This window comes from Betta splendens, chromosome 9 (genome assembly GCF_900634795.4).
Source record: "Betta splendens chromosome 9, fBetSpl5.4, whole genome shotgun sequence".
NCBI classification, from domain to species: Eukaryota; Metazoa; Chordata; class Actinopteri; order Anabantiformes; family Osphronemidae; genus Betta; species Betta splendens.
In genome coordinates, this window is record NC_040889.2 from 11,337,507 (window position 1) to 11,360,541 (window position 23,035).

A 23,035-nucleotide genomic window follows, 5' to 3' on the forward strand; every position below is an offset into this window, starting at 1 on the left:
AGCTGTATCATGGTCTTTTAAAAAGATATTTTGGAATATATTTTAAATGAAATATATGATATTTGAATAATATGCTTTTATTTCCCACATTTCAGTCAAACATGGTTGTATTCCAACGGTTGTTTTGTTTATCATGGTGACATGGCTGAGATGAATGTATTCAGTGAGCTTATTTTCATAAATGTGAATTCTATTCAAAATACATTTGACATAAAGCCTACTTATTTCAATCTACTGTATGTAAACGGTTCAAACAACCAAAATAAAACAATTTTGAAATGGTTCATGCTTATGATTTAAATCAGAAACATTATCTACATGTTAAAACACAAAAAATTTGAGAACAGTAACGGTTTGTGTGAACAGCTATGTCTAACTCTTTTTCTCTTCTCCTCTGTTACATCAGATATCGATTTCCAGGCATAGGGCCTTGTACTTGATCAGGTAGTACGGGTAGCACTGGCAGCTATCAAAAACTACAAACATGGTGGGTTTGTCCATGTTGTCCACACAGGCATCATAAAGCAGATACTGCTTCCTATAGTGGACCGGTGGTGGTCGGTGCATGTCGTGCCCTCCAATACACACCTTCCCCACCAGAACCTTGGCCAGGAACATGTGGCAGACCTCATCTTTCCCCAGCTGGTTTGAAAAAGTGTTGGAGTAGGAGGAGGTGGTGGAGAAATAGGAGCCAGATCCACAGGACGTCCCGTGGAGCCCAGCCATGCGAGCGTCAAAGTTGTTGTGGCAGATGTCCTCCGAGGCCTCTTTCCCTGTGCCGTGGAAGAGGTGCCTCTCCAGTGGCTCCTTGGGGTCCTGCTTCTGCATGTGAACCTTCTGCCTGTGATGATGACACAAACATGTTTTGACGCTATTTAATGTTATGACTGTTTACCACCAGAGTCACTTATGAAGCCTAACGCAACCTGACCTCTGATACCGGTCCCAGTGGAGGAGGTTCTGGATCTGCTGGATGCTGATGATGTCCACGCTGGTCTCTGGCATGCTCTCATAGAAGAGGTCTTGGACCCTGCGGTAGGCCACTGTCCCTGCTGGAACATCCACCAGGCTGAAGTCCTCATCCGAGGGCAGATGCCACACCGGAGGATACCAGGAGCTGAACTCCTCCAGGGGGTCCACGCTGAAGTTTGCTCTAGAAGGATCCAGTGGAGCTTCGGTGGGATCTGTTATTCCTGTCCTGGATGTGGGGGACAGAGAAGCTATGAAGAGGCAAAACAGGACCATTCTATTTTATTCTGCTGTTACCTCCGTTTTTGACACCAACTGTAAGTGAGGCTGCATGGACTCAGGGGAGCGGTACATGGGTCTGCAGCGGACTCTTCTCTCAAACCCCGTATGGACATTGGTCTGGATCATCCTGATGATGTCCAGCTTGTATTGTTCTGAGCCGATGTTGAAGAAACAGGAAGTGTCCTTTTTACGCACCTTCTCCAGCAGCAACGTGGACACACTCTACAGAGAATCAAAGAAAGTGTCCTGAGACGCGAGCAAGAGGAATAGGCATGAAAAGTGTGTGATAGATCAAAGGGAATGCTGACCTTGTGGTACTCTACCCAGGAGGTGTTGCCCCACCAGTAGATTTTCCATTTGCTGGGAAAGTAACGGTTGTCTGACTCATCAGACGAGTTTTCCAGCCGTCGAATCGCATCATATTTCAGTGAGTCGTCCAACTCCATGGAGTCACAGCTGAGAGTGAAGCAGCAATTTCTGCACAGCACAAATCAGCATTGAGACACTGCAAAGAAGCACAAGCACACCAGCCTTACGTCCGCATACAGACCTGCCGGTCACTCACCCATCCTTGAGGAAAATAACGTCGTGGCTGACGTTGCAGTACGTCCTCTCGAGCAAAATCTGAGCGCGAGGAGAGACGTCGACCCACTGGTGGTTGGTCGGACACCACAGCTGCCAGTGGAACGGGTAGGGTGTGTGGTGCTTCCTACACTTCCCCCCCTCGGAACATGTATTTAGGAGGAAGTTGTCACAGATCTTGACTTCAGAGGAGTACTTGGTGTGAAAAGTAGAGAGTACGGGCGGCTTTGACGAGTCGTGCATCTTTGTTGGGGCAGTCGTCGGGGTGGGGATGCTGACTGGCACCCAGCCGGGCTGTTGGGTGGGCTGCTGGGTTGTCTGGGGCTGGGTGAAGATGAGAGGCAGGGAGACGGTGATGGAGTCGGCCTGTGGATGAGCTGGAGGGTTGGGCATCATCAGCTGGGTGCCCTGAGGGAAGGTCAGCAGGACGCACGGGGCGCTCTGGCAGCGGCCGTGTTGCTGGCTGGCGATGGGAGAAAACGTGGAGCTCTGTCCCAAGACGCCGGTTTTGCTTTTAACGGCGGACGTTCCTTGTTTAGGCACCGCAGGGGTGAAATGAACACTGATGCTGTAGGGTCTGACGGTCCAGGTGACGTCAACGTGCTGGGACCTCATGGCCTCCCACACTGGGAGGCTGGTGTTGGTTTCAGCGGGGATTTCCAACAGGAGAGCCGAGCTCAGCAGAGTGATTTTAAGGGGTTCAGGTGGGTGGTCTGACTCCTGGGCAGCCATCTTTCTCTTTGCTCCACTGGTGGATGAAACGCCCGCCATGAGGATGCACCTAAAACAAACTGCGCATGTGTGTAAGAAAAAGACAATCAGCCTGGACGGTGTCCTACACGAAAAACGGTAAAATATGTAGAAACAAATTAATTAATATTAATCATTTAACTTTCACGATAATATTTTAGATCATCCCAGTATTCAACTTTTCTCATAATAAAGTTGAATGATAATATAAAAAAATGTACATTTATACCTAACTTTCAATCTCATTATTTTTTTTCTCCTAACTTGTATTTATTCATCATTTAAACTTTACATCTTACAGTTTTATTTAAGTTGTCGTAATTTTCCATTTCCTCTAAAGTCTGATCGTTGAACGTTTTAACGTTATTCGTGCAGCATTAGCACTGAAGCTAGCGTTAAGCTAGGTAAGCTAGTAACCTATTAGCGGGCTAATAAATAGCCTGTTAACGGCTAGCATTACCGTCCGTGCTGCTCTAGCTTATTTTTTTAAATATCACTTTTATTCGCTTAAGCTTCACTTTAAAATTTATAAATTAGAACATGAAAACTGTGGACGGCTCAGAAAAGTCTGCTATACTTGGTTTCACCGTCAAAGGGAGCAGGAGCGACGTTCGGCTGCAGAGGTCAGTGGGTGGACACAAAACGGCTAAATGGAAATAGCAATGCCTTAGTGATATTTATTATTATTAAATGACTCAGTATCGAGCATATGACTGTGTATAAACAGTCTTAATAGCAGCTAAGCACAATGTGTTTCCCGTAATTGACCAGTTTATAAAGTAGTTTCAGTAGTATATAGAAGTCTTAGGTTTATTGTAACGTCTTCGCGTTTAATAACGTCTAATAATGGACGTATAATAAATACACGTCTGCGGGTTTTACTAAATTGACCATAACTGATAACTAATGAACCTTTTTTCATGCTGTTGAGAAGATAAACGTGAAATGGTCACACGCCAATAAACAACTTTATTATCAAATCACTTCATATTTGATGCACACTGCAAACAAGTAATCCTTGTATATTAGCATATGTTTCATCGTTAGTATTCATTATGCAACTTGTCAGCCTTTTACATTTACCATTTCATATATTTGGATTTGATCAACATTGACAGCATTTGCACCAAGCCGGGAAACAAAGCAGATAAGTTCCAATTTGTGAACAACAAAAACTAGGGGGTCTTGAAGTTTAACTACTCTCAAAAATACTCCACAGCTTTGACAATGACCTCCAGTGGCTCAATGGTCAGAGGACACTGCTGGCAGCCCACCCAGAAGTACGGGAAGACCTTCTCGGTGAGTGGGTGCTTGAACGTGTAGATGTGTGTGTTGTCCTGTGGGTTGTAGAACGACAACCTGCCCCTGTCACAGTCCAGCAGCACTCGGATCCTCTGCGGGTTGCTCTTCAAGTTCAGCCGAGTTAGAGGAGAGGTACCTGCGAAGTACATTTTGTGGTAGAAGTACACACAGAGGTATCCATTGCTCAGCACTGAAGACACTTTCTCCTTCTTCTTGACGGATTCCTTGGCCACGCCGACAACCCACGCCGTGCTGTCTCCCACGTTGACGTCCCAGGCGCGCTTGCCCGAGGTGAAGGCCTCGCAGCCGAGCACGGCGCTGTCAGGGTCGAATCTCTCTGGGTTGTCGGGCAATTTCTGCTTCTTGTCGCTGTCGCAGACGCTGGTGAGGTCGTCTGTCAGGACGAGCCACGGGGCGGCGGTGTTGGGGTCCAGAGTGACTGGGGCTGGAGAAAACATGATAGTTTGGGGTCACACGCAGAGCGTGGCGGCCTGGGACTCCATCCAGTATGAACCTCACCATTGCTGGTACTCACTGTATTTGACGATCTTATGCATCTTCTCCCACACGTGGTACGAGAGCGAGCCCACGTATCGGCCTACGTCAATGAGCGCACACGGAGCCATAACTTCACCTTCGATCGGACAGTTAGCCCTGCAGATTCAGAATAAAACACATTCGGATCAAAGTAACAAAAGTATAGATTTAAAATTTAAAAATAAATTTTCTCTTTACCTTTCTAGACTCATCTTGCAGTTCTAAAAAAATAATTGCAAATGTATTAATGTAATGTAATGTAAATTTAAACTGCACTTTTTCATACTTCAAGTACTCACATGAAGAATCGAGATGCCTTCTACTGCCATCTCCTCCTCCAAGCCTTTAATGGACACGGACACCGATGTTAGCTTCCTTTCCATGTCCTCAATCTTCTGTTTTATGTCTCGGCTCTTCTCTTCCTCCTCCCGTCTTAGCCTTTCCAACCTGGCGTTTTCCTCATCCTGAAGGAACCTGTGTAGCTTTTGAAATTCCTCATGGGTCCGCCTTTCCACAAACCGAGCCTGCACCTGTAAGGAAGCCTTCATAAGCTTTGCCTGAAGTGAACGGTGCTACTTGTAAACTTTCATGGCCAACAGCAGCACTACACCTGAATATGTGCCGCGCTGTGCTCATAGTTTTTCTTTATTTCCTCCAAAGCCTCTCTCTTTTCCTGTAAAGAGCTGAGGCATGACTTCATTTTCTCCTGGACAGATAATTAAGAGGAAATTAATCTGAAAGCCTTCTGAATCTAATCCGACTAATTTAAGTTTAGGTTGAACATTACATCTGTCCAAGAGTTCTGCGTTTTACCTTCACATCTACAATGGCCTCGCTGGCAGGGCAGCAGTCATGCTGTTTGTGCTTCTTTGAGGTGTGGCAGACCACACAGATAGGCTCCTTGTCCAGCAGGCAAAAGAGCTTCAGCTTCTCCCCGTGAAGAGAGCACATCTCCCCCACGTCGCAGTACAGCTCCTCTGCTCTTTCCTCCACACCCTCACCCTCACTCTCCTGGGTTACGGACTCACACAGGTTCTTCAGGGTGAGACTTGGTACTGGATCCTCCACAGTCTGGGCTCTGCACAGAGGGCAGTCGCGGCTTCGCCCTCGCTTGGACCAGTACTTCTGCACGCAGGGGGCACAGAAGCTGTGGCTGCACTTGAGAACAACCGGGTCCTTGAAGATCTCACAGCAGATGGGACAGGAGAGATCCACTTCTGGGAGCGAGAACCTGCCTGCCATTCTCCCTCTGTACGGGCTTGTACTAAATAAACGTAGGGCAAACGGGCAGGTTCTGATTAAACACAGGGAGAGCTCTTGTTTACATTCACAAACACGGGGCACAGCAGCTTTACTCTAAAAAGACAGTTGCAAAAAAACTTGTGTTTTAAGCCTTTATGGTTAAAGTTAATAAGTGTATGTTACATATAAGAAAATCTCTGTCATATATAACTGGTAAGTCCTGTGACACAAATTGCACTTACCGTGCCCAGCTGTGAGCACTTCCTGGTTCCTGTTTTGTCGAGTCACCCAAAGGGGAGGAGTCTTAAAGGCAAAGCAGACATTTTAACCCCTAAACAACAACAACGTCTTACTTCAGTCATCTACAGCCCCAAAATATAATGAAAGATATGAAGCAACGCTACGGGTTGTTTGTTTTTATCATCTAGTAAAACATGTTATTGTTTCACCTCCTTTTGAGTTCTCAGGTCTTTTTAAGAATTGAAAAGCATTAGAGCTTCAATAATGAACATATAGCAACTCAGTCTGAATTTAACAAAATGTAAAACACATGCATAAATGTTGATGTTTACTAAATATGACACATCCTGTTCTCGCCTATGCTTACATAAAGTAAATTGCCGTTAAAGCATTTGCAGAACATTTTATTAAAGGCATCTTTTTGTTGCTCCCACCTCCATCCACCATTTAGCTTCTGTGATTATACCTTGATTAATGAGCATAGTAGAAGCCTTTGATTGGAGTCTCCCCGTCTGGAGTGTTTGTCATCATGCTATGTTTCCCTCTGTTCCTCTCTGGTGTCTGGTGGTGATTAGAGGCTCAGCACTATCATCACTCATTTCATAAGAAACAAAGCACTCAGTATGAGTCGTCCTATTGGCAGCTTGTCATTTGAATGCAGGTGGTCACTAAAACAACTTATTAATTTCTCCAAACTGTGTATCATAGTCTAAATTTTTTGCTTGGATGTGTTGTGAAGACAGTTGCAACAAAATATGTCACATGCACAATACAAAGAATGTGGATGTATGTAGTTAATTGCAGAACGTCCTAGTTTTAACAAAACAAGAATGTTTGCTGCTTCAGCCTTTTTTTAGTCTGTTTAGTTTAGCTTATAGTGGCTGATGGTAGCCAGCCTATTACACAGCATACAAATTAATTGTTCAGTTCAACAAACGTTCCAGGAAGTTTATTTAATTTTTCGTCCCACTCCATTTACCTTTTTCCCAGTTGACACCACTAGATGTCAGGATGTACCCACTCATAGCGAAATGAGCAAAAGCACTAAATGATGCAAAACTTTTGCAGCAGTGGACTTAATGCAGAAGTGCTTTGCAACAAAAATAACCTGAAGTAAACAGACATGTAACATGATTTACATGTCTTAAATAGTGTCTTCTGTCCTTCACAGGGTTCACTAGTGTTAAGCATTTGCATTTACCTGGATGTCACAGCCCGGTCCAAATTGGCTGTCAGCTGGTGTGACCCAGGCTAATAGTGATTCATTATTGCTCACTCTCTGGTATTGTTCACAGAGCTTCATTTGGCTGTAAGGGGAAGAGGATGGGGGTGGTGGGAGGCTGAGTCAATCTCTCAACATCTAATGAGGACCGGCAGGCTAACACACAGCACAGACAACCCCAGTCAGACCCGTCTCACTGCCTGATACTTCACAGAGCATTGAGCTCTGACACCGCTTTGACGGTGCTGAACTGCAAATACCATCTGTGGATGGAGTACCTTCCTTGCACGAGGCAAGGGAGAGAAGTATTGATGACAGTTGCCTTAAAAGCATCTTCGCTGAGGCATAATCCCCTCATATTTATTTCACTCTTGTACAAGCCTATTTGCAAATATGTGACAAGATGTCGATATTCTATTGCTCTGCTGTGCTGCGCAGTTATGCTGAACAGTAAGACGTGAAGTCGAGCCGGTGAAATACAGTGGGCTGTAAGAGGAGGGAAGAGGAGTGAGAGAAGAAGGAGACACAGAGAGAAGTTTTATTGAATGGATTGATGGTGTTGGCAGAAAGTCCTCCACACTTCATTAGCGTTTGTTTGCTCACACAACACCTGGTCCAGCTTCTGAATATCCTGTTAACAAAGAAGGTTTGGAAAGTGTAACCGTTTAAAGGTTAATGCAGTTAATTATCACAACCTGCACACAGAACATTAGTGATCATTGAGAGATGCTGTTTAGTCCATTTGGTGTTTGAGTAAGCGCTATGCTTTTAGCTTTGTTTGGTGATTTAGTGCTGTGCAGGGACCACACAGGCTTTAAAGGAGTAGAACATTCAATACAACCTCCTGCTGCAGCTGGTGCGGCATTCAGCAGACATACAGGTGGTGGAAGCAGATGATAATTCTCAGCACTTTCTTAGACACTAGACATTTACTACATTGTTATGATGAAAAGTAATGATCATAGCAGCTTTAAATTGTAGTACTCAAATTGATACATCTTTCTACCTGGATGTTTTTGAATGACATAAATTATTAGCCCATAATTGCAAGGTCATTGCTGTCAACGTTTAAACTGCAACAAGCCCTACTTTTATGCTGCATCATATGTCCAATTTTGCAACATCCTAATCTACCACACAAGCGTCCAACTGTGCTTTTTGGCTACAACCACACTTGTACTCAGCAGTATTTCTTAGATAATAACACTCCGCTGAATATTGAAATTGCTGCAGTAAAAACGATTACAGTCAGTGAGAGACAGCTGAGCCCGTGTGCAGTTCGTAGACATTATAAGATTAATCTCCTAGTTTAGTCATAATTGTAATTGCTACATCGAGAGACAAGAAAAAGAGAGCGGGACAAGAGCGAGAGAGCCAAATTATACTTTCTGCCGTATCAATAGTCAATCTTTTCAGATTAAAATACATCTGACGCATTGACAAATCATTTTCATGCTCTTCGTATCATGAGCAGCGAACTCCATCACTGTCAAAGGGAAATAGTGGAGCGCATCCATTTCATCACAGGATGCTTTTATTTCTTCTCTGAGTGCTCCATAGAAATTGGATTAAATGCGCTCTTCTGCCAAGCTCTGCAGGGAACTCTCACCAAAAGCAGGTACATATTAATGTGACCCTGTCAGAAAAGTTTTACGGGCCCTCACGCAGTAAATGCTGCGAAGCACGTGTGACGTGCGTGAGAGGGGGTTGAATAAAACGACGTGCGTGTTGCTCAGAAACACTTGCAGCGTTTCCATAAAATGAACATGCATAGAAGTGGAGGTAAACTGGAGAGGGTTCTTATTGGGGAGGGCTTCTAGAAAGCCTGAGGCTCCTGGAGGGAGTGGAAGGACGCCAGGCCCCTCCAGATTCACAGGGACCTCACTGTCCCGCTGTTACAGACACACAGCGATCCAACCCGCTGGAATTTAAAGGAGTGACATCAATTCCATAAGCCCGGCCTGACAGCGCTCGCGCAGTACACCAACACAGCTGCTCTCTCTGTCTCTTTCTCCTAAACCATTTCCCCTCCTGGCTTCCTCCCTTCCCTCCCAACTCCAGCTCAGCAAAGCAGAGTGATGACAATTTTGTTAGGTGGATGAATTCGCTATCTACGATGACCCAAATCTTTATTAGTTTTCCTTCCACTGCTAAGCCATCAAAAGTGGGATAGAGAGAACCAAGAAATGGTTCCTGTGTCGGAGAATTGCTCACAATCATTTTCTGCTTGGGATTGACGTATGTCTTTCTTCTTTTAATCTTCTCAGGATTTGATGTGGTCTTGAATAGCAGTGGGATATTAATGGTGTTGCTCTCCATCCCTTTAATTTATTAAAAACAAGATAAATGGCACCTCCACGATACAGACTAAGTTGTACCCGGTAAGCTTGTGTTTGTGACGACATGGGTCTGCTGCAGCACCAGGAGGACCACACATTGACCATCTCTATGTGGGTCACTTGGCTCAGTCCAGGGCCAGAGCTGCCTGTCAACATCGATGTGTCAACTCAGCTGTGGTGTGACATGATAGGCTGTGGGGCTGAATCCTGGGATCTCGCTGGCGAAGAGGCAGAGTGACATTATCCAGCTTGAAGCCAGCAGAATGTTTGGGCTTTGACTAAATGTCATCACCTGCACTGTATGGACTACCGAAATCCATTTGAAGTGCTGGAGAAAAAGCAAAAGCAAAGGCTTTGTTCTCCAGGTGCGAATAGCCCCCGGGCTTCCCTTCATTAATGCACTGAAGGGAGGTCTGGTCTCTTTAGGACTCAGATGAATGTGCTTGCTCTGCTATTATGAGACCCAAAGGGCCCATGTCACGTGTCATGTGTGTGGATCCAGGAGATGGATACCCTCTACTCAGGGGCAAATATATGATATGGATTGTAGGATGGGGGCTTTGAGATACACCACTGACCCCTGAACGTCCTCTATGTAGACATGTGTTAATACAGTACGTGTGTTTTCCTTCTGCTGGCGATGAGCGTGTGGAATAACACGTTGAAGGGCATGTTGCACATACACAGTGATTTTTCTGAGGCTGTGTGTCTTGGTGAGTAAATGAAACATACCTTTGCTGCTTCAGACATTTGCCCTACTTTTGTGTAACCTGTGTGTTAATTAACATTCCCGTGGGGTTCTGCACGCATCACAGTGATTTCAGCCAGTGACAATTCTGTGAGATTATATTAATATTTTTGATCTTAGCCGCAGGGAGGATTTGATGATATAAAGCCCCGATGCCAGAAAAGGGATTGGAGCTTTTGCCTGACTTAAAGGTGTCGAACTGTCCTGTGGAATAATCCTGTAATCTGGCCAGTCAGCAGCGGTCCAAAGGTTCTTGCTACATTGTGTACAGCACAGAGGAACACACACACACACACACACACACACACACACACACACACACACACACACACACACACACACACACACACACACTCGCACGCAGACTGAATCAGAAGCACTGCCAGCGAGGCCACAGCTGCTGCCACCAGCAGTAGCACCACCCACATCGTGCCTGTCATTGTATTTCACCATGTTACTGTAAAACCTTTATTTTCTTCCAATATGTTTTGATGCTGCACTCCTGCACATGTTGAGAAATGCAAAGGGAACCCTGAGGACCGCCGGACCCGAGGACCACCGTTTGACACCCCTGGACTAGGGCCACTCTTTTGCTGGTTTTCCTGCTCACCTTGCTCCAGCTACTACTGATTACAATGATCAGGTGTGTTCAATCAGTCAACAGCTGGATAAGCCAACTGACTCACCGATCAGGTAATCAGGAGGGAGAGTTGCAAAACCATTCCCACGTCCTCATTTTCTCTCTGTCTCCCATTACCTGTCCCAATCAGTTCGTCCACTTCACCTGTTCCTTTCCCGCTGCCTCCTTATAAATACTCTCCACTCTCCCTTTGCCGTTTTGTATTGGATTCCAACGTGCTGCTCACCAGACTCAGCTCTCTGTTGGCATGTTCAGCCATGTTTGGTTTCAGTGTTGCAGCCATGTTCATGATTCCTATAGTGCCATGTCTTTGAGCACAGATGTAAAGCATATTTTTAATTCTTCTACACCTACAGAATGGGGCCCAGGACTGTGCAGTAGGCCTAACGAATGAATCTAAAACCCTGAACATGAAGAAATACACATTAACTCCAAAATAGTAAGTGAACTTGGTTTTGTAATATACAACATGCACAATAAGAAACAAACAAAATTTCAGTGCATGTACATATGTGGTAGATTTTAAAGGGGCTCTTTGCTGTAGAATACATTTAATATTGACTGGTCTTTTGGCAAAAAAAGAAATCCAATTCCACAAAGCAGCCACTTCAGAAATGCTATTTCACTCCAGCCTGGGTTGCACTCGTGAATGTCAGCGGAAGCGCACACTGACATATTCTCAAGTCATGACCTGCTAAAATGACTGACTTCTATAAATGTGCTCATCCTTTCAAATCAGCATCTTGTTTGCTGGGCACAAATGAACACACATTCCTCCCAGTAACCAGCCTGCCCCCTCAAACACTTATCTATAGGTTAGCGGAAGAGATTTAGGCTAGGGGAAAATAGGCGAAGAAGACGTGTTGCCGGGATACGACAGATGAATACGCTGATTGCATCGTACGCTTAAAGATCTACACTGAATAAGATTATGGTGGCCATTTGTACCTTATTAGTCTGACATTTCTGCAAGCGCAGAGCGATGTCCCAGGATGACTCAGAATTGACTGCATTTAAATGTCAGAGGGCTAATGATTTTAATGTCTTGACATGTTTTAATTTGCTTATGAAAGCAGAAAAAAGCTGGTCTCGAAAATTGCAGATTGTGAAACGAGCAACTGATAAGAGACCTTTTTCCCTCTTTTATCACTGCGTTTCCTTTCATGAAGAGGAGACACAGCAAACTCCTCCAGTGAAGCCCCGACTGAGTGCATTTGATGATAGCAATTGCATAATGAGACTATCCTGAAGCTTGGCTGAGTTCTCGACTGGAAAAATCACAGGTTTAGCGTGGGCGAGACAGAACAATGCGGTGTTTGAAGTCTTTGTTGTGGTCCGTCTGTTTTCCCTTTTCAAATATTAATAACTTTGCAATGGCCTAAATCTGTGAACGTCACGTCTCGTTGAAGGAGATGCCTTTCGTCTGAGACGCTTCTTCTACCTCGAAATATCAGGAGTCAGAGGAAAAAAACTCTTTTTCTAGACAATGGCATCTTTGTGTTTACATCTTTTTAACAGGATAATGTCATGAAGATTGACTCAGACTTATTCTTCTACCACATGAATATGATATAGTTTGGGCAATTATTGCAGCTATATGTATTGACTGGATTGGCTGTAGTACTAGGCTTGGTGAGTGGTGTTTAAACCACAGCAGGAGCTATAATCAGCCATCGATCCAGGAACAGAGGGGTTCTTGGTAGCTGAGTTCAGTCAGGCCTTTTCGATGTATGGCAGGTTAGCGGTAAGGGATAATTGTTTTGTTGCTGTTCCCCCTGACCACGCTGTGCCCTCGGTGAAGGTCATGCCTTATTGAGTGTTTGCCTTCACTTGTGACCATAAACATGCAGTTATGTCGAGTAGTGTAATCGATTAAGGATGTTTGTGCTTTCATTTTACACCAATAGCCCATGAATACCTGGAGAAAAAAAATCTTTTTTTATAGTGAATCTATAATCTGCAAGGTGTAAATGTGAGGGGTTTAATGTGAAAACTAACCAGGAGTGGTTTCTGTTATTAAAACCTAAATGAGTAAGAAATGAAAATTTACATATGTAGACTGGCTAAGTTCTGCTTCTTCTAAGGTGGTCAAATGCTTAATAAATATCAATATTACAGTACCTATTTTCTAGCTTCTATTAAAAGTTGCAGTCACATTTATCCATTCACTTTGTTTTGATTCATGTAGGAAGATAAATAGCTAAGCAGCTAAATCCTAGCAGTTTCACAGGAAGTGATGTGCGCGGTTTTGGTCACTTCAGGCTCTTATAGTTGAGAGTTATGGGGTGTTAAAGGTCAGCACAGTCTGGTCTTATACCTGCTAGGACTGGCGCTATTCTCAACCTCATTAAGAGCAAATCACAGAGCTCCTCTTGGCCCAGACGCACTCTCATCTGTATGCTAGGAGACAGTAATACAGACATCAATGCGGCTGGCGCTCGGCTCTGTCTGCTTGGCTGAAATTGACCCAAATAAAACCAAATGAAACACATTTCTGTGCAGCTGCTTTGCTTGGGTGACTTTACACATGGTGCCAGCAATAAAATGTAACTTGTGAATGCCGATAGCGCCGAAAGTGGCTCCTCTTTTCAAAGGCTACACTCAATATTCATATGTATGATGCAAGTCAGAATCAAGTTAAAGGCTAGAAAAACATTTAGAGAACTTTTAGGAGATTAAAAGTTCTTTTTCATTACACTTCCATCCAATTACAATAATGAAGACTGTTGAGGAAGTTGCATTGTAAAGCACCACACACTGCTAATGAGAATACAGCACTGGTATACCTTGGTGATAGATGAAAGCTCATCAGCCAGCATTAAGCATGGGACACTGCAATGCAGTAGCTAATCCTTACACTTTATCTCTCCAAGAATGTCCATCCATGACAAATCGCTCACTGCAGCAGCACATTTTCATTGGGTCTGCTGCTGCTTCATTAAAAATGGATGTTAATCAAAATGAGCTTAGACTATTGTGATTACATTTAAGACCTTATTTAAACAGACTTTGTCGTGTCTGTAATTTGAGTTGGACTTTCATGTTTCCCTCTATCTACCCCCCCTCAAAATCATAATCAAGTCTCACATGCTGATAAATGTGCGTCTTATGTACAAACATGTGAGTCATGTTTAATCAAAATTGATTGCAGTTCCTCAAGCAAATGAATAAATTGCCTTAGCCAATATTGCAGGTAGGCTGGAGCAAATCCTACTCTCTAATTAGGAGACTGATGGCTTGCTACAATCCCCTGCTGTTTTTGTTTTCAGTGACGTGTTTATTTTGATATAAAGTATAAAACTACAGTATAGTGTAACTGAGCCCCTGCAGTCTTGTAGCCGGATGCAGATGGTCCGAGCTATGTTGTCAGAGGGTCTTTTATTTACTTTACCACCTCCTGGATTGACAGTGAGCACCTGCAAAGTGCAGGACCAGCGCCGGCTAAGCTGATGTGTGTTTACACGGTTGGCCGAGTCACAGAGAAGCCCACAACTGGAGAAATGAGGCCAAGGGGCCCGATGCCAATCACAAACACTTTAGCTGTCTCGCTAAAGCCCCTGTAGAAGAGGGATTGAAAAATCGAGACGAATCTGTCACTTTTGCGTATGATCCCTATCACCCTGATGCCGTCTCATTACTGGACGTATTTCTCAATGTTTGTTTAGTGGGGAGATGGGGAAATGGGGCCGTTGGACGGCTGCGTTGCAGCTGTGGCTTCTCGTTCCAGCGGTAATTTATTTTCTTATCGATTGGGACCGCTAGCCCTTCTAACCACTGACAACTCGCGATCAGCTGAAGTGAGACAGAGGTGTTTTAGTATGAGAATATTGACTTCTATTTAAATTCACTTAAGTACCAGAGGTAGGTCATCTTTACATAGTGCTTTGGAGCAAGGTGACAATCGCAGGAAGTTGTAGCACACAGTCAGATGTCTATCTGTGCAGTGTTGACAGAGCGAAGTCTCATCAGCTCTCGGGTATGCAGCCTAGCAGCCTGCTGTCCCCAGGTCGGCCACTTCTTTCAGCATGCATCCCCCCGAAGCATGTGGATGAGAAAGGTTCAGCGTTTGGTCATAAAGCTATTTCCCTTCCTTCTTTTTCTCAATCGGGAGATAAAAAGGCTGTGAAATGCCAAGCAAACAGCCCCCAGCCCACTGGCTGCAGACTAGATGACAGAAAACAAATCAAACAGAAAGACAAGTGCTCCCTCAGGGGTTCAGGCTCCATCAGCGATAGCAGTGATCCCGGCCACTTTTTATTCTGTATTCCCCTGCCTTTTTTTGCTACGCAGCCTGGCACTAATCCTGTTGTTAAAGGTGACTGCTGGGAACACGGAGATGCTCTGAGCTCATGTACAGAGCTCTGATTTTTTTGGATGATGACACAAAGTTACTCTGTCTGAACTGGGCGGATGATGTGTCGTTCATCTTTTTTTCCCGGCACCGTTCCATGTCTGTAGCTTTTTACAGTAATTCCATCACTAATTGGTCTCGAAACGATTTGTTGGCCACAAGTGAAAGATGCATTCAGGTGCACATTTTCTAACCTGGATTGCTCCTTTGAGCTACAGCATGAGATACTGACTTTAGAAATGAGGAGGACTGTCATTTGTGTTTCAGTATGGAATGAAACATGAACTTTTCAACAGAGCTTGACAATCCATTATTGCAAATCCATGAAGTAGCAGCTACTGTAACAAGGTACTGACTGTGGAAAATGTTCTGTATTGTACCTTTCCACTTGTTTTTCCACTTATTTAGCAACTATAACTGAGGATGGATATTATCTGTCAAACCTCCTTCCTGTGCTTAGCTAGGATTCCCTTGCCCTCTGTAAACTTATTTCTGAGTGTCTTTCAGTGTCTTTCCCAAGTTCTTAATTTTTTGTCTGAACTACGACTCGCTTGAAGCTTTTATACGTTTTCATTTTCTGTCATCATCCCTCCTACCAGATCTCACACTCGATTATCTGCAGCACTTGACATCAAATAACTACAAGAAGGATCACGTACGTTTTCTATTTCCAATTTAGGCCTTTTTTATGCAAAGAAGAAGGCGTTTTATAATCATGCTTCTGCTCTATAGCATAAGATTGAAAAGCCATTAATGAGAACATACGCAGGCCATACTGGGAACACAGAATTAAGCCATTAGAGATTAATGAGTTTTTGAGGGGGAAGCGTATGGAGGCAGATAAACGCTGGGCTACGGGGCCAGACTGTCGGCTGGGAGACAAATCGGGCAAGAACTGTTTTTGCCAACACTGTCACGCTCCACCGATCACATTGGAGTGTTTTGGCTTCTTCAGATTAATTGTCAGTCATAAATTAAGTTCGGCTGTGTTGACACAGGACGGTCAGGACATGGGGCTTTCACTGACATGGTTATACATGAGTATAAGAGAGGACTTGTTTGATTTATCTGCTTGGAGTCGCATTAAAATTCAGCTGGAAAACTTCTGAAGCATTGTACACATCAAAATGAACCCTGTACTGTATCATATTTCCATTTGTTTGACTGGCAGGAGCTTCCACAGTGCGACACCCAAGAGTAGCTCAAAACCTGACAAATCCCAGGGGATCACCGGTCTCCGATGCAAGGGAATCACATTATCATACCGAAGCATCAGGCTAATAAATCAGCATTCATTCATTTTCAGTTTGATTATCTTTCTAATCAATAGATTTTCACCATTACACTGCAGATGCTAAAAGTGTATGATGGCTAATTAGCATCAAATGGATTTTAAATGGAGATTAAATACGGCATTATGGCTTGAATAACAAATGCAGCGGCAGTCTTGAAAGCATTAAAGGTAAACCACTGCTTCTAGCACTTATCCGCAATAAAGATGTGGGGAACTCTCCTGAAGTTCGCTCGCCACTGCAGCAACAACACACAAACAAAACATGCCAATCATATTCTTCAGGGAATGGGAAGGATGGTCTTTGGAAAGTACAAATCTCTTTACTTTTATTAGCTAGGCACATAAATATTAATATAGAGCTTATGCTTTATTAATGAAAGGGTGCTGCTCGTGAAATTAAATGGCCATAATAGGATTGTGTTCATTATCTGATCCTGAAAAGATGAAAGGCCGTAAACTTTATCAGGAGATAAAGGTTGTGTTTTTATGAGGATTGATGGAAATGAAGGATGAATACATTCAACTGTTGTTGCTCAGGTGGAAAATGGTCTCGACTAGGACTTGAATTGTGCACTAATTGACATTTTTAAGTGGTAGTGGATCTAACCTAACACTGAAGTATTTATCATTTCGGTCGTAAGAGGCTTGTAACCACAGTGTTTCGTCACCTACAGTAGTGGTATTTCTTGCTCTTCTAATTTATGGACTAACTACAGAGAAAGCATATTATATCTGAAATATGTTATTATACCTCCTATATATTATTACGCGCTGTATAAACTGTTTTGATGGATTTCAGTGGTTGTTATGAGACACAGCTGTTTCCCTCCTTTTCTTACTGCCATAAATTCACTCTCCATTTCCTTGCAGACATGTTGCGCAAATTGAATACTTGCTTTGGGAAGAAAATATAGAAAAAAAATGACTTCTCTGCCATTTGCGGGTGCACTCATCTGTGCAGATACTTTGTGGTGTTTGTGTCAGAGAACGATGGGATGAAGGGGCAGCAGCGATGAAGCTGCGGAGGAAAAAATAAAGCCAATAAAAAAAAAAGCGGAGCTGTAGCTGACTTCGACAGGCTTATTTCATTTGGTTACATCAGACTGACTGCAGACAGGCCCATTCACCGTGGTCTTCTCATTGGTCTGCTGGTGGACCTAAGGTATACTGAGTGAGGGGGTAGTGGGGCTTAACAGCAACTTTATGCCCGGCGCGGTTCCAGCTCACAATAACTGTGGCCAGTTTAAAATGAGTAAAAAATAATGAGGGAGCGGTTTAGTATAAAGGTTACGTTCCACTCAAATTCCCTTCACATTTCTACTAACTGGTTTGTGGATTTCTTTTTGTGCTTCTTAGAACAGACCTTCGCTGATTTGTTCGTGTTTACATTATTTATCATATCTTCAAAAGCATAGAGGGGGACTGATATCACTGAGGAGCTCCTTGAGGATGCACTAAAGCATATCGAACAATTAGGGGAGAGCTGAGGTAGAGGGGGTGCAAATGGCTGAAATGTATTATTAATGATTGGAATGTGAGATGGCAACAGTGGAATGGTATATCGTTATCAGCAGGGGGCATGAGTCATACTAATTGTGGGCCCACACTGGGGCCGGAGCTGATATCCCCCAAAGTGCAACCTGATGCTGCAGATGTGGGGCTGCAGTGATAACTCTGACTAACATGGCATTTTAAGCCAGGAGCAGCATGAATGGACAATGGCATGCAGGGAAATGTACATAATTATGCACTCAGTGGTTCAAAACGGGGAAAAATATTGCTTTTTGATGCATGTGTGCAGTGATGTGATTTGTAAGAATCCTCAGCTTTGTTCATCTGTATTTATTTGCATCCTAAGATCAACACGTTTATTTTTAGTTCCTGCTTTAATTTAGACTTTAGATGAGAACATATCTTACTGAGGCAGATGCACCAAACAGCCTGAAGGATGCAAACTAACTAATCCATCCTTTTGCTGCTGGCCTATTGCTCACCAGTTTGAACATTTTTCTTTTAAACTGAGCATCTCTTTGATGACTTTTGAAACAAGCAGTTGCTAGGTGAAAGGTGTTTCAGGCACACGACACAAGTAATCGCGATCGAGCAGCAGCAGCTTGAAATTTACAACACTCAGCCGTTGACTTTTAGCTTTGTGCAATTTAATTCAGATTGATAGAGTGATAGTAAAAATCTTATTTTTTCACAATCATACTTAGCAAAACATGTAATGCTGGTGTGGACATTTTAGTAGGACTTGATTTCAGAGTAATATTTTAAATGGTAAATGGTCCATATTTATATAGCGCATGTAAACGCTCTTCATTTAAACACCCTTCAGGGATCCAAAGCGCTTTACAGTAGCTTCCTCATTCACCTATTCACTCTGACATTCACACACTGATGCCAGCGGCTGCCATGGTGCAGCTTGAAACATCAGGAGCAATTTTGGGGTTGAGTGTCTTGCCCAAGGACGCTTCGACATATCGACCACGCAGGGGCTATTCAAATAAAATTACAACATAAGGGTTTAGAATACTATAGGTACTTCATCAATTACTGTAGGTCAACTAGGAGAATTCTAGGAGAAAGCATGACCAACTGCTCAGTGTCCACAAGCCTAAGAGGATTATTATTTCAAGACAAATCAGCAGTTTTTGGACGCAGAACTGTCTGCAAATAACCTAAGAATAAAATGATAAATTATGCATAATATGGACTCTCTAACTTTCTACAAGTCCGAGCTACGGCACTCGGCCAAGACAAACTCCAGTTTCAGATGAACATCATGTGATGTGAGGTCTTTTTCTGCTGTCTCCAAGGTCAGAAATTAAATTTGAGTCTGTTTCATATAGAAGAGATGCCCTTGAAGTGAACAAAGTAATTCAACATTAGGTAATTTAGAATTTAATGATATGTGGAAGCAAGTTTATATTTTATATCAATTATTTTTAACAAAAGTACATGATTTCCTTGAGACTCTGACTTACATGTAGTGAGGTGAGATGTTTTTGGCCTTTGTTTTCTGAGCAAAGCTAATTAATTTCTCTTTTCAAGCCAGTAAGTAAACGTCTATCACACTGTCTACTATGCTACTTGTAGGTGTTGCATTATAATCTCAGACTGACTCAGAATAACAAGTTAACAACAGGACTAAAGCACTAAAATGTTATCTAATAATTATGAACTAAAAGGATTTTTTTTCTGAACTTGGAGATATTATTTTTCCAGTACAGCATGAATCCACGCCAGGCACTGAATCAATAACACCAGCCAGAAAGGACAGCATTATGAGGTGAAATATGAGGCCATTTCTTTGTTTGTGGACTGTGGGGTTTTTAGAGAGGCAGCCTGGCATCAGTATTGTACACATGACTTGGTGGACAGAACTAATGGTACACTTTATGGATTTTGTGTGTTGTAATCTGTCAATCCAGACTTTTTTAGCCACATCAGAGTGCCTGGGCAGAAACCCCTCCAGATTATCCTAAAAATACATCTGAAATATAGAAAGGGCAAAGCCAGAGAGACGGCAAAAAAGTCAAAGGCAAACTGGTCGAGTTTAATCAACTACTCTGAAGATTGACTATTGTAAACTACCTCATTTTTAAGTGTGAAAGTTTGTTGACTATGTTCCGGTGATTAATGAAGCTTAACTTGGAGCTACAATCAAGCAGCACTGTGGTATTTTGTTTAGGCTTGAAATAATTAGCCAATTAATCCATTAGTTAAACAGAAAATCAGTATTGTGCCAGGTACTTGACAAATGTAATCAATAACTAATTAGTCCCCAAAAACTAATTATATTATTAATTATATTATATACTTTACTAATCTCTAATGGTATCGGTTATTGTAGTTACCTTACTCTTTACACTACTGTCCAACTAACACAAATATGTAAAACTCTATTAAAACCTGATGCTTATGAAGCATAGACAAGCATTTAATCGAGCCACAATAAGAATACAGCATCATATAATCAGATGTCATTGACATTACACACTAAATGTGTTTTTGGTCTGGTCCATACTGTACAAAAAGCTGAGAAGCAAATCTAGAATCCAGCTGGTCAATATTTTATTGATTGTTGTGGTTGGACTCACTTTTCCGTGGATCAACACAATATTTTTATATAACTTTGTGTTTGTTCGTTTGTTCTGCAGGCTCATGCAATGCTCATGCAGCGGCATTTTGTTGTTGTTTGTTTGTTCGCTCCTTCTGCATATCTGCCTCGCTATTTGGAGCCGTGCCTCCAACCGTCTCCCCACTTCTGTTTCCGTTTATATGTATCCGTCTATCTCTTTCCTCTCGCAGCTCTGTCTCCTGGCCCCTGCGGATCTTCCAGGCGCTTTGCCTCTTAACTGCTCTCACCCCCTTCTCTTTCTCTTGCATTTGCCCCCTTCTCATATCTTCTCCCCAGCGTCTCGGTGAGCCAAGCAGGGCGTCCCTGGAGTGACCTTGGGGGTAATGAGCTCCTGATCACGAGTGAGGAAACCCGGCATTCAACACCCACTCCTCCACCCACCCTCCCCTCACCCCACGAAACACACAAAAAAGAAAAAAATCTACACGGCTATCGTATGCTCAGCCCACAAAGAGAAATAGTATTGGAGAGGCAGGGCAGCAGGGCAGAGGTGCAGATGAAAAGAGCCTAGAGAAACTACGTCTACAAGCTCAGATACACAACTCCCAGACCTCCAGAATAAAGTAAGTGTTGTTTTCTAGTTGCACACTTTGATGCTGAGCTGTTGTGGGGTGGGTGTGATGTGGCAGCAGCCAGGAGAGCGTAGAAGTTTGGAGATGAGCTGTGTTTTGTGTCGTATAAATGGCGAAGGCCACTTGCACGTGCGTGTCTAAGCGAGTGGCATTTATGGAATCTGCAGAATTTGTGTTCATGCGGCTTTTAGAACTCTCAGTAAGAAAACTTTGGTTAAGAAAACTAAGTTAAAAGTTGGGATCAAAAGAATGTTTTGCATTTGTGTGTTATTCTGATATTTTTGCCTTTTGGTCAAATATAAAACAACAAAACAAAATACACATGCGCAGACAAGGTCCTAATTGCTGCTTTGTTTATTTTCCCAGTTTTAGCTGACTTTTTCCCAAGGCTGTTGATAGGAGATAATAAACATGTGAAAACATAAGAGTTTAAGCTTAAAATGCAGGGAATTATAACTGCAGATGGAAAAGTGGCTTGTAATCACTTTGGGTAAACAATCGAGTCCCTATAATCCAACAGCCATGGGCTCTGGTGCTAAATCATTAACAGGGCCATTTCCTCAGTGATTAGACATCAAACATGCATATGTTTTGTTTATTAATACTATCAACCAAATATGTGCACGCCCAGTTAAGTATGTCTTTGCATGTGTGCTGGTTGAAGTGGGCCACTTTTTCCCAGGATGTCGTAATTTGGGTCAGGCCTGACTGGAATGACAAACCCCGAAAAGCTTTGGTGTATTAGCGCTATGTGGTCCGGCAGACCTTCTGCCTGCGTTGCCATGGCTTTCTTCAGTCCTGGTATAGCAACCCCAGGCAGACCAAACAGTGTTCCTCTCTGTCTTATGGGCATTCCTGCTCCGGACAAAAGCTTGCTCCGGCTTATTCTCGCCCAAAATGAGGTGTCCGCTTCATTTCATTAGAATCAACACATGGTGTGGTCCTAATGAAAGGGCTGGGGAAGATTAAACATGAGGTGGAGATGAGCTTGAGAAAGCAGCTTTGGCCTGTAGGAAGTGGGGAAACAATGTGGATTAGACTGGACAAGAGCCAGCAAGGCCAAACTCATAAAACCGCTTCACTTCCACGGTCCTGGCATTTTCTTTCCAAGATGGCCACTTGGAGGCCTTTAAGAGACATTTTACACATTCTGCCCTTTTCTCTTGTTAAACGCTTGCCCCGCAGACTTCACCACGTGATCTCGCCTATATGTCAAGACTTAACACAAAGCCAGTTCATTTCCTTCTGTGTCTTCACAAATGCTTTGACAAGACTGTTCTCCAAGGAGGAGCTGGAGCAATAAGGCATAGAATTGTGCGTTTAGGGCCCTGAGAAGTCCGCTCCAGGGGGAGGGAGGCACCATGAATGGAGCCAATTCTCATCTATAGGGCACAAGTAAGTGAGAGAGAGAGAAAGAGGGTAGGGGGATGAGGACATACACAAAGATCCTCACAGTGAGTGGCTGGTTTATTCTTGTGAGGTACGCACTGACCCCTCACATGTGGGATGAACAGAATGAGCCTTGATGGGGTCTGAAGGGCCTCAGAAAGAAAGGGAAGACGGGATAAAGAGAGGAATGGAAGAAAAGAGGAGGCAGGGATGCCAGACGAGAGCCCTGTCGAGGATCCATCCTTCATTGCATCATAGCATAATGGTTGATGTAGAGCTGGGAAGTTTATCGTGCCCATTGAAGGCTGCTGCTGGTGGTAAATAGACAGAATGTACATAGTTGGGTGATACTAGATGCCTTAAACATCCTCAACCGGTGTTTCATTGAGCTTTGGTGAAGGGTGATGAGTGTTAAAGGGGAACAGGTCTAGA

At 43.3% G+C, this 23,035-nt stretch overlaps 3 protein-coding genes and 1 long non-coding RNA gene across 6 annotated transcripts in view; 2 read left to right on the forward strand and 2 right to left on the reverse strand.

Moving 5' to 3' along the window:
* Positions 1-397: 397 nt before the first annotated feature.
* LOC114863007 (protein mono-ADP-ribosyltransferase TIPARP-like) lies at positions 398-3,387 on the reverse strand. 2 transcript variants are annotated; one of them, XM_055512088.1, is made up of 6 exons: positions 3,171-3,387; positions 1,817-2,624; positions 1,560-1,728; positions 1,286-1,473; positions 932-1,198; positions 398-841 (listed from the first exon to the last, which is right to left on the reverse strand). In XM_055512088.1, exons 2-6 carry the CDS (start codon positions 2,602-2,604, stop codon positions 403-405), a joined length of 1,851 nt encoding a protein of 616 aa, XP_055368063.1. In that variant the 5' UTR covers positions 2,605-2,624; positions 3,171-3,387; the 3' UTR covers positions 398-402. The 2 variants fall into 2 exon arrangements, with proteins under 2 accessions (XP_055368063.1, XP_029019641.1); XM_029163808.3 differs by having other exon boundaries at positions 3,161-3,387.
* Positions 2,696-4,629, forward strand: LOC114863013 (uncharacterized). Its single transcript, XR_003787096.3, has 2 exons — positions 2,696-3,206; positions 3,803-4,629. It is a non-coding gene; the product is annotated as an uncharacterized LOC114863013 (long non-coding RNA).
* Positions 3,533-6,401, reverse strand: LOC114863008 (E3 ubiquitin-protein ligase TRIM35-like). Of its 2 annotated transcripts, none has more exons than XM_029163812.2 (8): positions 6,371-6,401; positions 5,907-5,967; positions 5,236-5,686; positions 5,033-5,128; positions 4,722-4,952; positions 4,621-4,643; positions 4,421-4,539; positions 3,533-4,330 (listed from the first exon to the last, which is right to left on the reverse strand). In XM_029163812.2, the coding sequence occupies exons 1-8, from the start codon at positions 6,384-6,386 to the stop codon at positions 3,786-3,788; spliced, it is 1,542 nt and encodes a 513-aa protein (XP_029019645.1). In that variant the 5' UTR covers positions 6,387-6,401; the 3' UTR covers positions 3,533-3,785. The 2 variants fall into 2 exon arrangements, with proteins under 2 accessions (XP_029019645.1, XP_029019644.1); XM_029163811.2 differs by having other exon boundaries at positions 5,236-5,716.
* Positions 6,402-21,046: 14,645 nt separating this feature from the next.
* The window catches only part of ptn (pleiotrophin), a 30,679-nt gene continuing 28,690 nt past the window's right edge, over positions 21,047-23,035 (forward strand). The window contains exon 1 of the mRNA XM_029163822.3: positions 21,047-21,205. The gene's annotated coding sequence lies outside the window, so the exon portion shown is untranslated. The remainder of the gene's footprint in view (positions 21,206-23,035) is intronic.

Coding starts and splice junctions, on each gene's coding strand:
- LOC114863007 (XM_055512088.1), bottom strand. CDS start 2,604: ATGGCGGGCGTTTCATCCACCAGTGGAGCAAAGAGAAAGATGGCTGCC. Junction 1,474..1,559: donor CCTGGGTAGAGTACCACAAG/GTCAGCATTCCC, acceptor GATTCTCTGTAG/AGTGTGTCCACGTTGCTGCT. Junction 1,199..1,285: donor TCCATGCAGCCTCACTTACA/GTTGGTGTCAAA, acceptor CCCCACATCCAG/GACAGGAATAACAGATCCCA.
- LOC114863008 (XM_029163811.2), bottom strand. Junction 5,129..5,235: donor AGGCCATTGTAGATGTGAAG/GTAAAACGCAGA, acceptor TTATCTGTCCAG/GAGAAAATGAAGTCATGCCT. Junction 4,953..5,032: donor ACAGCGCGGCACATATTCAG/GTGTAGTGCTGC, acceptor GCTTCCTTACAG/GTGCAGGCTCGGTTTGTGGA.